Raw genomic sequence first — 17177 nt, forward strand, 5'->3', positions numbered from 1 at the left:
TGCAGTGACCACTTTTCCATTGCATCTTATGAGTGGTGGGGTTCATTTGGTGCCGGCCTGCGTGGGCATAATGGTTATTATCAGTGTGACGCTGTCTGATAAGGGATCTATGGGGCTTGGGCTTCAACTCAACCGGGTCTGTTTGGGTTAGATTGTTGTGTATGTCAAGGACCCCATCTGAAAATATTTTCTGCCGTTGTGAGCTTGTAGATCGGCTATTTTAAAACAAAGTATAACATGGGGTTAAAGTATTAAATTGTTCCTTGTTTGCTGTGGACCCCCTGGAACTCCCTCAAAGACCCCTGGGGTCCCCAGACCACACTTTGAGAACTACTGCTCTAAAGAATTGATAAAAAATATTATTGTAACTTCTTAAACTTCTTGGGTCTAAGAAGAAATTTCCTCTTAAGAACGGTTGCTGAATGAGGCCCAATGAGCTGATCCTCTTCTGTAGTAAGCTTGAAATATTTTGAGAATTGAATCACAAGCCTCTTCCAATGACCACTGATAATGTTTTTAATTCCACTGTCCTCACACATACTAAATTACTAAGTTTTTCCAAAATAAAACAAAATTAAATGATGAACAAAAACAAAATCTTCACTTTATACATTACTCCACCAGTGGTCCATGGACCACCAGTTGAAAACATCTGGTTTATAGCATCCGCCTGATGGTCCTGTTTTACTTTGGAGCACCATAAGACACTTGAGTCGTGACCACCACTGGACCGTGTCTGTTGCTAGTAATATTTGGAACTAATGTGCAGTGATGATGATAACTATACGGTAAGAATATTTTAGGAGACTAGTACAACTTGAAGGAGAGTCATTACCAGCCATAACTGCACAACCATCACACAAATGTTTACATGAATAACAAATCATCTCCAGCCATGTGGTGTTCCTCCAATATCAACATGGGGGTTTCCTACCCATACTTCTACTCTTTTTTTTCTCACAAATCTTTATTTATAACAATCATGACATACAATTCAATAAAAGACAAACACAAACAACATACACAAACAAAGAAGTTATTAATACATCAATATATAACAACATCAGAGCCAGGGGGATTTACTAACATAAAACATTAAAGAGTGAACACAAAAGGACAGTTCTTGCAGCTTTCTTATTTTTCTGGCAAAATGTCCCATACTTCTACAGTACATGCACAATGAATGAATAAAAAGTTATTGTAATTCCTAGTCACATGCCATGGATGTGGGTGTTGTTGACCTGATGTGAGCTTGATATGAGTGTGACCCAGTCATGTACACAAATTCCTTTCTCCTCTAGTCCTCTTCCTTCCTAATAGCAATCATTCAATTGCACACAATTGGTGGTTGCCGGTTTGGTCCTATGCCAAGCGTCTCTGGACATTTTACAGATGATCTCTGATTACTTAAAAAGAAAAATGGTTTGAAGTAATGGCTGCCTCAGACAAGTCATCTGTACTATTCAATGGTACTATAAATTACCCAAAGCTTGGTGTTAAGCTTCTGGTAAAACAGAAATTATAAATACTACCTGTAACAGCAAATAAAGAGGGCTGAGCAGCATCAGCCTTATAATAAGCAAGTTGAACATTTAACATCGTAATAAATACATTAAAATATATTTTCTAATAAAAAAAAACCCTTCATAAATGCTGTCTCACCCACAGCCGTAGGGGCATAGTTGTAACTGTAACCTCCACAGCTGAACTAACAATACCCAATGTAATAGTGAATGAATGTCTCTTCATCTTGCCCACTCTCAATCACAAATCATTTTGTAAAAAAAGGAAGATTGACAGTTCAATAGTGTTGAGCAATGAGCAATTTTCAGATGGACTGCTTTCAGGAGTTATTGCTTTTTACTGAGATTATAGGAGGATTAATGTCTAACCTATCACAATGGAAGTGGGGAGTATCCTTAAAGGGAGCAGTATTATTTTCTAATCAGCTTGAACACACTTGACATCAACAACCAATGTCCCAGTGTGCTACAATGTCCGTGGCATCAGGTGCTGGGATTTAGTCCAGATAATGTATTTTAAGTTAGATCTTCCAATTCAGTGTCCAGGTGCAGGTGCAACATAATAAAGTATGAACACTGGTTAAATGCTCCTCTTGTTTATTGCGTTCTTCAATGTTAAGACAAAACGGTCTTCCGGAATTTCTGAAATATCTGAATCAATTTTATTGTCACATCACAGGTTTACATGGTGTAAAGAAGTGGGCGAAATATGTGTGTACTTTATTATCTTTTAGGTTGATATTATTACAGGGTCATGCTCCTTTGAATGGTACCTATGTGTATGACTAACCATAGGTTGGCAGGGAATAGAATGCAACCCAACCCAACATATTAGCCTTGTCTTCACAAATCACACTTGTTTGGGTTGTAGAGAATAAACAGAAGAGAGACAAAGGGGGGATACATATTGACATTAGCTGTCCCAACAAGGTCACCTCAGGACATTAACGTAGCCAAGAAAGTAAAGTGTAGTCCATACTGTAAGTAGCAGCAGCAATACGTTTGTAATAGAAAAACTAAATTTCTTAGCTATGAAACGCTAAAATGGCCACAAAATCTACATTTGACATGAATAATTTATAATTGTAACTACTGCATTTATTTTACACAGAATCATGTTCATACTGATAGGAGGTCTAATTTATTATTTTTTGCTTAGATAAGACTTTATTATCCCCAAGAGGGCATCCAGCAAGCAACACTAAGTCAAGCAATATACCTAGCAACGCACACTATGCAAACAAACATAAGTATTGTACATGCATGCAAGGATACTGAGGGTGTGCAAAATATATTGCTGGTATCCTGGAACCCAGGGCACACACGTGTGAGTCAATGGGCCACTGCAAAGCAGGCTATACCCTACCAGTGTGGCAGAAGCATTTCCGCACACTGTACAAAATGCCTAGTCTGTGCAGAAATGATTCCGTCAGACTGATGGGGGTGCAGGTGGTGGAGTATTGACGGCATCTCTCCAGCACAGATTCCAGCCTTTACTTGGTAAGGTTTCTCACCAATTCCAGTTCCTCAACTGGCTTCCACTTTTGGTTGATGGTGATAAGCTGAAAATCAAATCAAATCAGTGCAGTCTTTGATCCATTGTCAACTATTAAAATATACACAAAGATGTAGTACTTTTATAGTGATGAATAGGGGGTACACTCACTGTAGCTTCAAGGTAATACATAAGACAAAATTGATAAAAAGAGCTCTCCAACTAATCACTTTTCAACAGGGATCCGCAGCAGTGTACTAAGAAGTCAATGTCAGGATGAACTGGCAATCTGAATAACAAATAAATACATAATAGGAATGTTGTAGGTCACCTTTTGGGGTTTTGATGGGTCTATTCTCTCCCATGGTTCTGGGTTTTTGGTCTTATTCAAACTAGAGAAGAGAAAATACAAAAAAATACATGTCAGACTCACAGACAGAGGAGCTTGGCAGCACATAATGTTCATTTCATTTCATCTTTATTTATTTCTTTATGGTTTACATTATCACATTAATTTACTTTTTTTTTTTTTTTTTTACATATTCCATAAATGAAAAGGAGCAGGAAGAAGAAACATCTTAAGGAGCAGGAAGAAGATAAATCTTATATATATATGTCAGATTAAAGTAGGATGATAAATGACAGCAGCAAACATGTTTTATTATAAATTAAATTAAGATAATCGTTTAAAAAAACGATCATAAAGACTCACATGACATCAGGTTTGGTAAATAGGAAATACATGGAAGCAGTGGCAGCTCCTACACCAGCAGCTCCCACGAAACCAATCAGAGGGATCAACTGGAATATATCAACAACACTGTCAATATAATACGATAATATAATAAAATATAATATAAAGTATGTCTTGCAATCAGTGGTGGAAAGTAACTAAGAACATTTACTCAAGCACTGTACAATTTTGAGGTATTTTTTACTTTACTGGAGTATTTGCAAATGTCAGTACTTTTACTTCTACTCCACTACATGAAAAGAGGCAGAAATGCTCCTCAGAGGCCACTTAGAGGCAAATATTATACTTTTTAATCCACTACAATTATTAGAAAACTTTAGTTACTAGTTACTTTGTAGATTTTGATTTTAATACAAAACATACATTGACCACTTCAGCCCTATATACATTTCGGCCATTTGAAAATAGCCGATCTACATGCTCCCAAAGCCTCGCATCGCAACACATAGTGAGCTTGTAGATCTGCTATTTTTGTAAAAGTACACAAAACTTGTGAAACAGGCCATTCTGCATAATGAGTACTTTCTACTTTTGGTATTTTAAGTACATTTTGTAACCAATACTTTTGAATTAATTTTGAATTCCGGACTTTTACTTCTAACAGAGTATTTCTACATTGCAGTATTGATACTTTTACTTAAGTAAAACATTTGAGTACTTTTTCCACCACTGCTTGCAATAAGTAATTTCAAGTGTCCAGGCACAGATATCCAATTTATTCAATACTGCAACACTTGGATATTATTTAAAGTGTGAACACTCACCTCTTTTCTCTTTCTCAGCATTTGGATAAATCCTGACATATTTTAATGTCCTCCTAGATACCTCCTAGACATAAAATAAAAACTCAATTATGTTTTCAAGTAATAATTAACATTGTTAATAGGCACAGGCAGTAAGTATATCCTTGAAACCAGAGGCATCAAGCTGTGGCAACAAATTTCACCTGTTTGAAGCTGTTTGAACTTTGAAGTCCTTGATGTCTCTGACTGCAGCATCCTGTCAGTCTAGCTAAAGTAGACTAGAGCTTACGAGATGTAAGGCACGTACACACACACTCATTACTTCCTGTATTGGAAATCCATCAGTTGTGGCCAGTTTTAGATTAGATTGAGTTTTGCATACAATCAATATCTTGAGTGCGCACTGCCATCTTGTGGGCCATTTTAGAATATACCCATTTATAAAATAACCAACCTGTGCTGTACTGTTGCACTGCTTTCATTATCGATCATTGTAATCGGCGTAGAAAGTGAGATGGGGTGGGGTTAGTGAGTGAGTTAGTTAGTTAGTTTTTTAAAAGTATCCCTACGTATACATTTGTATTCATTTGAAGGAAGAATGTAGAAGTAGAATTGTCACGTTTGTTGAACTCAACTATTTCTGCCAGGTATGTGAATGTTTTACCCAGGCATGGTCACTGAAATTTGCAGCCACCTATGCACAGTTTTAGAGAATAATAGATGTGCACTGTGCAGGGGTTTCTAGGTGGTAGGCCTTGTTGCCTTTTGCCAACAAGAGCAATCAGACAGATCGTCTCTATCACTACATCTCACTGAATAACACATCAACGTACTTCCTAACTGCATAGACAAACTACTGGACATTGCTGTCCCTAAATAATGTGCCAGTGGAGAGGTTGAGGACACAGATCAGATGCACACAATACCACAGAAGCTGCCCTCCAACAAGTGAAGGTGAAGACTCAGTCACAAACCTGCCAAACTGAGGAGAATTCACATGCTGTCCAGCAGCCTGAAGACAAAGTGATGGAGGAGGGGTGAGAGAGAGAGAATGTGCGAGAGTTTTCCATCTACTGGATAGCCCTTTCATTTCAGCCAAAACAGTGGTCACTTTTGAACGGGAACACTAAAGGTGCAGCAAAGTTTTATAAACCATTCATATTTCAATGGAAATGGGGATCAGCAATTTGATATACATATACCATATCCACATACATAGTGGGAAGGAGATCATAAGGTCTTGACTTGAGACAATCAGTTGAAAAACACAATTAATTATGATTCGGGAAAGTTGTTGCAAAATTTGCAACTGACCTCTGACATGATCTCTGTCATATCAAAGTAGGACATCCAGAAAGCCGAAAGACCATGTTGGCTTTGGTGAGAGTCTAGGTAGACTTGGAACAGCCAGCACTATGATGAGGATGAATTGGGAATTCTCAAAAAGCTCTGTGAATGACGCCTGATGCTTCATGTTGGAAACTGTAAAATGCTCCTCAGGGCTTCTTCCAGGTGGTGAACCTTTTTTTCAGCCTAACCCTAACCTCACACTAACCTAATGTTTGTCGGACTATTGGGACGTCAGAATAATGGGATGTCGGACCCCTGGACGGTCATCGGTGTGAAACTTTGCATGCACTCTCCCAGTAGGCGAATTGGAAGAACCTCTGCCCCAGTTCTTTCAAATTGGCCTCATGGTGGTACTATGACAGGCCAATTCGTGCTTTGGCCTATAACTCTTGAACCATAGGTCGTACAATCAAATTTATGTTTTATCTGGATTCCTTGGATCATGATGCAACTCACCACAGGTCCCGTCTATTTGAGCTGGACTACATATTATGCCATATCACACCTTTTGCTACTACTTGTCCAAAATACTCACACAAATCGGTACATATTATCTCTGAAGTCATGTGAGAAAGATATATCAGTCATATTTAGCAGATTCATTCCAACTGCCTATGACTGCCTTCAAAATTTAGCAGGCCCTGCATAGGCAATCCGGCCCGGCGGGGATCTGTGCTCCTAGGAGTTGATTATTAGCCTACTTTCCGAAAGTAAAACATACATTTCACACATTTTCAGAGCTGAAACTTTATTGGGCGTGTAAGGGACCTGGATATTGGATAGGGGTTCACTAGCCCCAAAAAGGTTGAGAACCACTGCTTTAACAAGTAAGCCTTGCAGTTGTCACACACACATTTCACTTCAATTACATTTTTAAAAATCACACACCTGAGGAGTGTGGTAAAAAATCCATCCAAATGTGTCACCGAATATTTCCCATCAAACTATTCATTTGGTGATCTAATATTCTTACCGATTGATGCTTTTATTTGCAGTGGCACAATATTCTTCTGTATGGATGTACTCATAACACAAACAGCAGTTTAAACTAGAAAAATGCTCCTGGGAGCACAGGTCTCCACAAGGTCAGGTAGGTTATTGTGAACCAGCAATGTTCGGAATTCAGTCTCTAGGAGTAATATCTAAATTACTGTGGCCTATAAAAGGCAGATGTGAAAAATGCAGGGTAGAGGTTCAAACAATCATTCAAATTTGAAAACAAGCACCAAAAGTTGACTGAGTGTACAGATACATGTTTATCAAACCATTATGTTTATGGTTCACACATAACTTAACGTACATGTTGACCAGCCGATGAATCGTGCTAATTGATCGATGCCACTTAAGAAGAGCACGATGTGAAGCTCGATCAAACTCATTGCAGCTGATGTGATCAGAGGAACAGCGCAGCCATGTTTCCATGGCCCGAATAGACCAACAGTAGAACAGTACCCTCTGCTGGCCTAATCTAGTAATACAACGGGGGCACTGAGTGAAAAGAGAAGAGTGCTTTACTCCTAATAGTAGAGCGGAATAGCAATACGATCGTGCACTTTTTGTAAGAAGGCTGAAACTTTCAGCATAATTAGTAAATAATATAACATTAATTTTCAGAAGGGGAGGGAAGTCAAATTTGACCTCTGAGGGGTCAAATCCAAGATGGCCGCCCGTTTACAGGGTCTGAATGTCTAAATACTTAAAAGAAAACATTTAAGGCGTTCTTTCCAACTAAGTTGGGATTGCCCATTCATTTGATGATACTTTGGAGATTGCCAGAACCCAAGGACATACATTAAATCAAGGTCAAGGTCAAATTACATAGTAATAAGTATATTTTAGCTTGGACACTGGGTTATACTGCAATATAGTGAAACTGTTCTTCCATTTTGTGACAATGTGAATAATACAAAACAAATAAACAGAATAAACCCATGGTGGTAGTCTATATTAATAAATTAATAGTAAATGACAATAATCAAGGTTCAAGGCTTCTTTATTGTCACATCTTGCGTACAGAAAGAGAAAAACAAGACAAAAAAACAACAACTTAACAGTCTCCAGAACAGAGGCACAGTGCAGTACATTTGAGTGCAGCTTTGGCACACTTGCATCGTCCAGTACACCCTTTGGTGCAGCGACAGCGGATTAATTCATGGCACGATTTGGATGCTTCAGAGAGAGTGGTCCAAAATGGTTGCCACCCAGTTGTTTCTTTTGTCCAGCCCCATTCAGATGGCTCTGGCATCTCTGGTTCCAGTACCAATACCTGGTTCCAACAGTTTGCCTGGTAGCAAGTGCGCTTGATGTGTTGCTTGAGTGCTGCCTGGGTTGGAGGAATGCTCTCTAGTGTTCTTGACTTCTGTGTGAAGAGCTGTTTCCTGGCATCATTCACTTCCGTGCACTCACTGGTTCGGTCATACATGAGCACCACAAATCGCTCTAGCAGGAACATTGATCCTTCACTGACCTAACTTGGCATGTGTAGGAGTTCACTGAAAGCCTCATTCACCTCTGGGAATGACCTCCAAGTTTCCCAGGCAGTCTCCTTTCCTCTGCCAGCGAATGCAGATACAGTGTCACACCCGGTGAAAGCGTGAAAGACTGGGAGAGTCAGACACTGTGTTGGAGTCATTGTGGCAACCATTTCATGCTACAACAGCTATGTACCGAAAGCTTGATCAAACACCAAAGGCAACCCACAGCTCATCGGAATGAAGCCAAAGACAGTACTACCACATCAGTATGAACAGTACGTATGGTCACCTTCTTACACCCCTTTAGCACAGTATCTGCCACATGCAGAAGCAGACAAGTGTCAGCCTCCTCTTGTGAACATGGGGCAAGGCAGGCCAAGTTTGAATCAGCAGGAGAATCAGTAGAACAGACGACTCCACTTCCATTGGTTGCATAAAGTTCCTTGCCCTCTGATAGAGAAATGTTAATTAATTAATTGTCAAAACCGCTTCAGATGTGTCGCCTATATAAAACACCCATGTTTGTTACACTGCCATTTGTTGATTCTGAGGAAATCATTGCACTATTCTTTGGGGCACATTTTTACCTTGACCTAAATGCATTTCCTTGAAATCTGGTGATCTCGAAAGTATCACCAAATGAAAAGGCATCCCCTATTTAGTTGGAAATGATACTTCCAAACTTGGACTAGCGGCCATTTTGGATTTGACCTCTCACGGTCCTCAGAGGTCAAATATGACTTCCCTCCCCTTCTGAAAATTAATCTTATATTATTTACTAATTATGCTGAAAATGTCACGCTTCTTACAAAAAGTGCACGATTTGCTCAAAAACAGGAGTTAACCTGCTGTAGGCTACTATAAGTAAATCAGTATTTTTAAATGTAGTTTTAAACTAAGCCCAGGTCCTTGGAAACGGTGGCACAAGTATAGGCAATGTGGTGTGGTGCCATACCAGTGGAAATACTGGCAATACTTTTACTTCTACTCCACTACATCTCATAGGCAAATATTGTACTTTTACTCCACTACAACCATTTCAAAACTTGAGTTTCTAGTTACTATGAAGATTTGTAATAATATTACAAAACATACATTAACCACTTCAGCCCTATATATACTTTGGCTATTTGAAAAAAGCCCATCTACAAGCTCAAAACGCATCACGCGTTGTGAGCTTGTTGATCTGCTATTTTCAACTGGACTTACATTTACTACATTGTGGTATTGATACTTTTACTTAAAGGTAGGGTAAGTGATATTTTTTGTTTAAAACAAAAAGTATTTTGTTAAAAGGTTAAAGCACTATATTCTGATAGTAATCATTGCTAGTGTTTGTTCAGTAACAGATGTCTCCCTGTCTCTCCAGCTCTTTAATAAACAGAATTTTCTTTTTTCGGTAGGTGTCAAAATCTCAGCCAATCAGGAGAAAGTACCCATTTTTAAGCTTAATTAGTGTGGTTGCCCTAACAGGGCAACCAGACTATAGTACTGGATGTGCTTTATTAATCTTCCGGATAAACAATACTTCGGGCTGCTAGTCCTCCCACAGTTTTTATCCCCCAATGTCGTGCCATATGTCAAAATGACCGTCTTGACCTGGAATCGTGCGCTTGTATTTTGCTAAGAGATTGGTTAAATATTCATCATTTAATATTCATATTGATTTATTAGTGCATTAAATTTCCCCATCCGCTTTTATGGAAAAGTGAAAAAACTCAAATTCAAGTATTTTTTTCTCAGAAACCGTAAGAGCTAGAGTTACCACATTTGGAGGGGAGGTTCATAGTTTAGTCCGAAATTATTGAAAAAATAATTACACTAATCGGCCACATGGTGGCGCTATAACAGTGCCCTTTACGTTTTGGCCTATAACTCTTGAACCGTAGGTCGTAAAATCAAAAAATATTTTCCCCTGGATTCCTTGGGTCATGACGCAACTCCCCATATAGGCCACGCCCATCTGGATAGATTTTCCGCCATTTAGAATTTTCTTCAAAACACACTTTTTGCTCCTTTTCCTACAAATTTTGTCCAAATCTCACACAAATCGGTACAGGTCATCTATGGACCCATGCGATAAATATATCCAAACGGCATTTTGATAGTCCTTACCGTTCGTCCGTAATTGGCTTCCAAAGTTAGTGGGAGGGGCCCGTTTTACCAAAAATGCCATAAATCACGAACAAAACGTCCAATCGATCCCAAATTTAAATCACATGTCGAGGGTGGTTTACTCAACAAATCACCAAAAGCATTTCCACTTTGATCCATAGGGGGTGCCACGACTGCGCAAAACGTAACCGTTTGATGCAAAAACATGATTTTTGGGGGGATCACTCCTCTCAAAATGAAAAGCAGGTGATCTCAGGAGTTACAGGACGATGTCATTGGCCTGCTACATGTGTGGGAGGGGCCTATTTATTTAGTGGGAGGGGCCTATTTCTTAAAATCAAAACGCCATGTATCACAACAAGGATCCAATCAGCACCAAATTCGAATGGCACGTCGCGCGGCCTCCGACGGTATTCCTCCAAGCGTATTCCTCAAGTCCCGGCGGCGGCGACCGGCATCGGCGCAACCACACTTTGCAATTTCCCAGAATTGCGACGCGTCTAGTTTGTATAGTGTTCCAGTTCCAATTTTGCCTGCTCATTTCTTAGTGTCATCACTTCCAATTTCACTTGTTTAATCTGTATCCTGATTGAGTTCTCTGTCCTGGTTGGATAAAATTGGAAATGAAACTGAAACTGAAACGAAAATGCATTTTCTGTTTAATAAAGAGGTGGAGAGACAAGGAGACTCCTAATACTGAACAAACACTCTATAGCAATGAGTATTATCAGAATATAGAGCTATTTAACAATTATTTTAACCAACGCAAATCACTTACCCTACCTTTAAGTAATAAATGTCTGTACTTTTCCACTGAATACAATACCTGCATATCCAAAGAAGGCCATATAGGCTACCATATGGGATACCATCCCTTCACTAGCCCGCCCAGTAAACCCACCCACCAGTATGTGGTTACATTATAAATACAACAGAAATTACACTCTATTGAAAAATGACTCTTGCTGACTACATGACAAAGGAGACTAAATAAGTTTGTTGTTTTCCTTTTTTTCCCCCAACAAATGTCTTTATTGATTTAAAACAGGATAATTACTTTAGAAACAATGATTACAAAGATCTGCGATTTTCGGACAAAAACACAAATGTAAGTGCATTTTAACCTGTTCCACAGCACTGGTGAGCGTTTTCATAGATTGCTTTGACAATTTGACAATTCTAACCATAAAACACTGAGAAAGCAAAGTCTCCATTTGTTAACACCAAGTATGTGTGGAGTTTCCACCTTAATTACAAGTATTGTTTGGCTGCAGTAATTCTAGGACATAATGCTTTTTTTCTTATTTTTTTCCCTTTTTGTATTGATTGTAAGGGGATTGTGGAATCATCATTCAACAACAAAATGTGCAGTAAAACATGGATAAAAACCCGAACCTTTCATAAGTGCATAAAATGAAGTTTACATCATTGTCTTGGTGCTAAATAACATCTGTATCATTTTATAGTGAACCATCTGATGGTTGTGATTACAAATAATATAAATATTTCCCTGATCTTTAAAATCTATGATCAATATTATTGTAATGCTCATATAAGTATTCAATACTTCTTGCAGTCTTTTCTAAAAAAAAAAAAAAATCCTTTGGGGATGTTGAAAGTGGCTATTTTGATACTTCTAGGGCACTCAATAAGTATGCCTTGCGTAACTGAAAAAAATTAATTAATAAATTAAACCATGAAGCAGGCAGATTTACCTTCTTGAGATGACATAAGTCCCTTATTGCTCATGCCTGGAATAATATTGAGGCCACATGTTGCTATTGACAAAAGATAATACGCGTGTGAAATATAATAAGCAAAATGCTATTTCTGAATATTGGTGTGTTCTTGTGCCATGGATTGTCCCTTTTTTTTTTTTTTTTTACTTTGTTTATTGGGTTTTTCCACAGCAGGATTCAGCATTAAAGACATATAATAAGGTACAGAAAAGCTTTTTAAAGCAACCAATAAAATATAAAAGCTCAATAAACACATTGAATTATCACCCCAAAACATGAAGACATAAAATTAAAGACACAAATTTAAACAAAATATATATACATATATAAAAAGAAAAACATTTATATATATATAAACAAGCACAGACCGAACAAGACAAAAACAAACAAAACCAGAACAAAACAAAAACACCAGTCAAACAATACATATCCATGTCACGTTTTTTAAAATCCGCTACAATACCCCCGCCACAGCAAACCCAGCATATCAATGATCCACCAGACCTCACATATCCGTATCCCTGATCAGAGATGGATTCAAATTCCGGACAAATTGAAAGAATGGACCCCATACCTTCCCAAACCTACTGGAGGAGCCATTCAATGAGAATCTTATCTTTTCTAGTTTTAGACAATACAAGATGTCTCTTATCCAATGAGTGTGAGAGGGGGAAGTAGGTGATTTCCAATTAATTAGAATGAGTCTCCGAGCCAATAGAGTAACAAAGGCCAGAACATCCTTTTCCAGTTTAGAGAGCGAGGGCGGTGAGGGGAAAACCCCAAACAGCGCACCTAAAGGAGTAGGCTCCACCATTCTCCCCACTATCCCTGAAATGGACTGAAAGACCTCTGTCCAATATTTGTGTATAGATGGGCAAAGCCAGAACATATGGATGAGGTCTGCTGGAGATTGTTGACATCTATCACAATCAGGAGATACAGTATCATAAATCCTTGACAACCGGGCCTTGGTATAATAGATACGGTGTAAACGTTTACATTGAATGAGAGCATGCCTCGCACAAATAGAGGACCCATGTACCCGTAGCAAAATGGCATCCCAAACCTCATCAGTTATTTCCTCCCCCAAGTCCCCCTCCCAACAAGCTTTAATAAAGTTCAAGGTCTCAGGCCGTAGACAACAGATTTCATCATAAATACATTAAATTGCACCCTTCAAAGATGGTAACGGAGTTAAAAAAGTGTCTAAAACAGAGTCATCAGGTAGATTGGGAAATATGGGAAATGTTCTTCGAACAAAGCTACGGACCTGTAAATATCTGAGACCAAAGTGGCGTCTAAATTGGAGCCAGATTTTTAAAGATTTTTTTAACAATAACGTTCTTAGTGTATGGAGAGGTAGAGGAAAGAATAGGGGAGTGTGCTAAAGCACTCAATGTTACAGGTCCAGCCGAGTTTGACTCCATGACCAGCCACGTTGGGGGGGGATATGGATTGTCCCTTTTAAATAAGTGTTCTGTATGTTTCCATAGTCAGACAGCATGAGCAATTAGAGGATTACAGAACAAGGTTCTCTCTGACAAAACAGTGACACAATGTTCTGTTCTATCTGGACCTCATCTTCAAACCATTTTTGCAAAGGGCAAAAGAATAGTTGTTCAGCATGAAGAGACGCATATGTGTATCGAAGTTTCATGGCTGTAGGTCAAACAGGGCATGAGTTGTACCTGTTCAAAGTTGGCATTTTTCAATTGAGTGCTATAGCGCCACCTTTGGACGAAAGATTGTGAGAATTATTTCTTGATCGTTTTTCATGACCATCTACCATATGGCAGAGTTTCGTAAAAAGCCGTAATAAAACTGTCCATGTAACCGCAGCCAGTTAGTGTTAGGCGGACTAGATAAGTGTTTGGTAGATTCTGTAAATATACCACCCTGCCTAAAATCTAGTTCTTATAAACATTTGAGATTTATATGGGGTTTTATTAGCTTTGCCCTTCTATACTCCTGGTGCAGAAAGCACCCGGTCTGTCACTGACACAGAAGTAATGACATCAATGACAACTTTTATCCAGAGCAACTTACGAGTGTGAGATCGAAATAAGCAGAGTAAGCATGAACTCTAGTCAATACACAAGGTAAGAAGAATAGTGTAGTGCCTCAAAGAAACTAGGATACCAGATAAAAGACTAAACCTAGCAAACATCATGCATCATGCATCATGCATCTAAATAACATTAACATTTGTGATTGAGAAAAACTAATCCCAGAAACCAAAACATCTGAACAAGTGACCAAGATGTGTCTGCATAATAGCCAGATTTTGGTCAATGGCTATAGCATCAGTTGAAATAAAAGGCAGAAAGAAGGTGTACAGGTGGAGAGAAGATCTAGTGGGTTGAGGTTGAGTCTGAAGAGGTGAGTCTTCAGATTACTGCGGAACATTTGAAGTTAGTCTGCAGTTCTGACTGCAATGGGGAGTTTATTCCACAGTTTAGGAGCCAGGAGGGAGAAGAGTCTAGGCCGTGTGGAGCGTTGTCCAGGGTGTGTTAGGGAAGGCTCATACAGCTTTCCTGTGTTAGTTGATCTAAGAGGGCAGGAAGGGTTGTAGGGTTGGATCAGGCCTTGAAGGGGGTCTCACTATACCTTGCTGCAATACCTTCAGGTATTGAGTTCAGTCCCTGCATGGTTGTGTGTCCAATCATTAACCCATTTTAGATTTCTTTGACTATTCAAAAATAGCAGATATACAAGCTCATAGCTCGGTGCCGCGCTATGAGCTTGTATATCTGCTATTTTTGAAAAATCGTGAAAATGTGTGCAAATCATTGAATATATATATTTTAAAGTGAACATTTGTAACTCAAATATTTGCTTCTGGGGGTCCCTGGAGCAAAATATTTTGAGATCGGGGTCCGCGGCCAAATACATATAATTTTGGGGGTCCTTGACATGAAAATGTTTGAGAACCACAGACATTTAGGACATTAGGATTTAGAAGGCATTTTGTAGAATCGGTCTCAGGTCTTAATGGGTTAAAACACTATAGGAGACACTTAAAGGGGATTATTCTATTTGTTTCTCATTTTTTGTTTCTCATTTCTTTCTCATATCTTCCAGGCTCTCTGAGTTGACTGAGGTTAAAGACCGCAGATGAGGAAGAGGACGGCACTGATGAAGATATGACCTGGAGTGCGCTTTCTCCTGGCTGGAGGAGATGGACATCCAGGACAAGATACAGAAACCAGACAGCATCTCCATTCAGCTGTATCCTGAAGGCTGGTGTGTGTTGGACCATGGGTTAAATGTCTGATCTCCCGGTGCCCGGTGGTCATGAAAATATAACAGCAGCGCCGCTGCACCGGTCTAAACTCCCGAAAGTGCCCTCGCAGAAGCCTCGTATATTTTGAAAATAGCAGATCTACAAGCTCACAACGCGTCGCAATGCAACGCTGGCTTGTGAGTTTTGTAGATCTGCTATTTTCAATGCAGCCAGATCTGCAATCTTATCTGAACGACTGTTAAAGCAGTTTGTTTAAATTACTTTATAAAATGTTATATTTTCACAGGGATTATTTATTAGTGTAGATATACATTTAGGAGTGGATTATGTGTCTAGATGCCTGTCAGACAGTCAGACAATGCTTCTCCGCAGGTCTAGGATGGAATAAACGGGCGCAGCCAACGTCAACAACTGCTCTGTACCAGACGTGAGATCTCAGCCTACTGTAGGATGAATCCAACGTTAGGATATATTGATAAATGCCGAAAGGTGCGGTGATCTCGCCGTACGTTATTTGGTCTGCACCGCGTTGATAAATGAGGGCCATGGTTTGAGTGACTATGCAAAGAAGAAATGTTGGTGCTCAAATTGACCACAAGGTGGCTCTCTAACACCACAATTGGAACAGCATCGTCATACAAGTAGCAAGTCAGAATCAGAATCAGTTTTATTGTCACATCACAGGTTTACAAGGTAAAGAAGTGGGTGAAATTCGTTTTTGTACATCGTTCCCATCGCAACGTTAATTTCCATAGAAAGAAGAGGGGGGGGGGAGAAGAAGAGGGGTGGGGGGCAAGTGGGAAGGAGATCAAAACAAGAGAGCAACAGAAGGCCAGACAAGTTATCTACATATTTACAAAGTACCTGAGATAATAAAAAACTAAGGTGCCTGAGCATAGCAGCAATGTATGTATACTGTGCATGTTATACTTATACTGTGCATGATATACATATGGACGTTAAGGTGCTTAGAGAAAAAAAAAAAAAGCACAATAAAAAGACAAAAAAGTCAGTGCGTTATACATGGGATTAAGGTGCAAAAGGTCAGTGCGTGTCCACCTAGGGTGGACTGACCCTAGTATAATCCGCAAGTAGCTCCATGAGGGAGTGCAGCAAAAAAGTCATTTGTACCTGGTGTAGTCCACAGGTGTCCACAGGTGTGTTCGAGGGGGAGCTAAGTCCAAGTCATTGTCCCTGGTATAATCCACAGGTGTGTTCAGGAAGAGCCAGAAAGGTTTTGCACCGCCTGCTGTCAGGCTGCTGAGCAAGGCTTATGCCTCATTCAGCATCCTGACAGCAGCCGGATTAAAACTACACCAGTACCTGGTGGTGGAACTCTTGATACTGCGGTAGAGCCCCTTGCCCGGTCGCGGTCGTTGTAGGGGTTTGAACAGTCTGTGACTTGGGTGGTGCTTGTCCTTGATGATGCGCTTGGCTTTGACCACGCACCGCTTTTTGTACAGTTCCTGGAGCGCTGGGAGCTCGATTCCCATTATCCGCTCTGCCGATCGCACTACTCGCTGTAGGCTGATCTTTTCTCGGGCAGTGCAGTTCCCGTACCAGGCCGTGACACAGCCTGTTAGGATGCCTTCAACCGAACTGTTGTAATACAGCCTGAGGATGCGACGTCCTACTCCGAGCTTCTTCAGGCGGCGGAGCCAGTACAGTCGCTGCTGAGCCTTTTTCCTCACGTGTGTGGTGTGCGTCTCCCATTTGAGGTCCTCCTCGATGTGTACTCCG

At 39.8% G+C, this 17177-nt stretch overlaps 1 protein-coding gene across 2 annotated transcripts in view; it reads right to left on the minus strand.

Annotated features, from left to right (window-relative positions):
* Positions 1–970: 970 nt before the first annotated feature.
* cUnh15orf48 (chromosome Un C15orf48 homolog) overlaps positions 971–17177 on the minus strand; it is a 70028-nt gene continuing 53821 nt past the window's right edge. Inside the window, exons 1-5 of one of the 2 annotated variants that reach the window (XM_080424813.1) lie at positions 4719–4789; positions 4537–4600; positions 3731–3819; positions 3350–3410; positions 972–3085 (exon numbers count right to left, since the gene is read on the minus strand). In XM_080424813.1, the coding sequence (XP_080280939.1) occupies positions 3017–3085; positions 3350–3410; positions 3731–3819; positions 4537–4575 (258 nt within the window). In that variant the 5' untranslated portion in view covers positions 4576–4600; positions 4719–4789 and the 3' untranslated portion in view covers positions 972–3016. Of the gene's footprint in view, positions 3086–3349; positions 3411–3730; positions 3820–4536; positions 4601–4718; positions 4790–17177 lie in introns of those variants that run through there. The other variant, XM_080424814.1, reaches the window with a different exon arrangement.

The sequence above is a fragment of the Gymnoscopelus braueri genome (genome assembly GCF_963280865.1).
Source record: "Gymnoscopelus braueri genome assembly, chromosome: 1".
Classification (NCBI taxonomy): Eukaryota; Metazoa; Chordata; class Actinopteri; order Myctophiformes; family Myctophidae; genus Gymnoscopelus; species Gymnoscopelus braueri.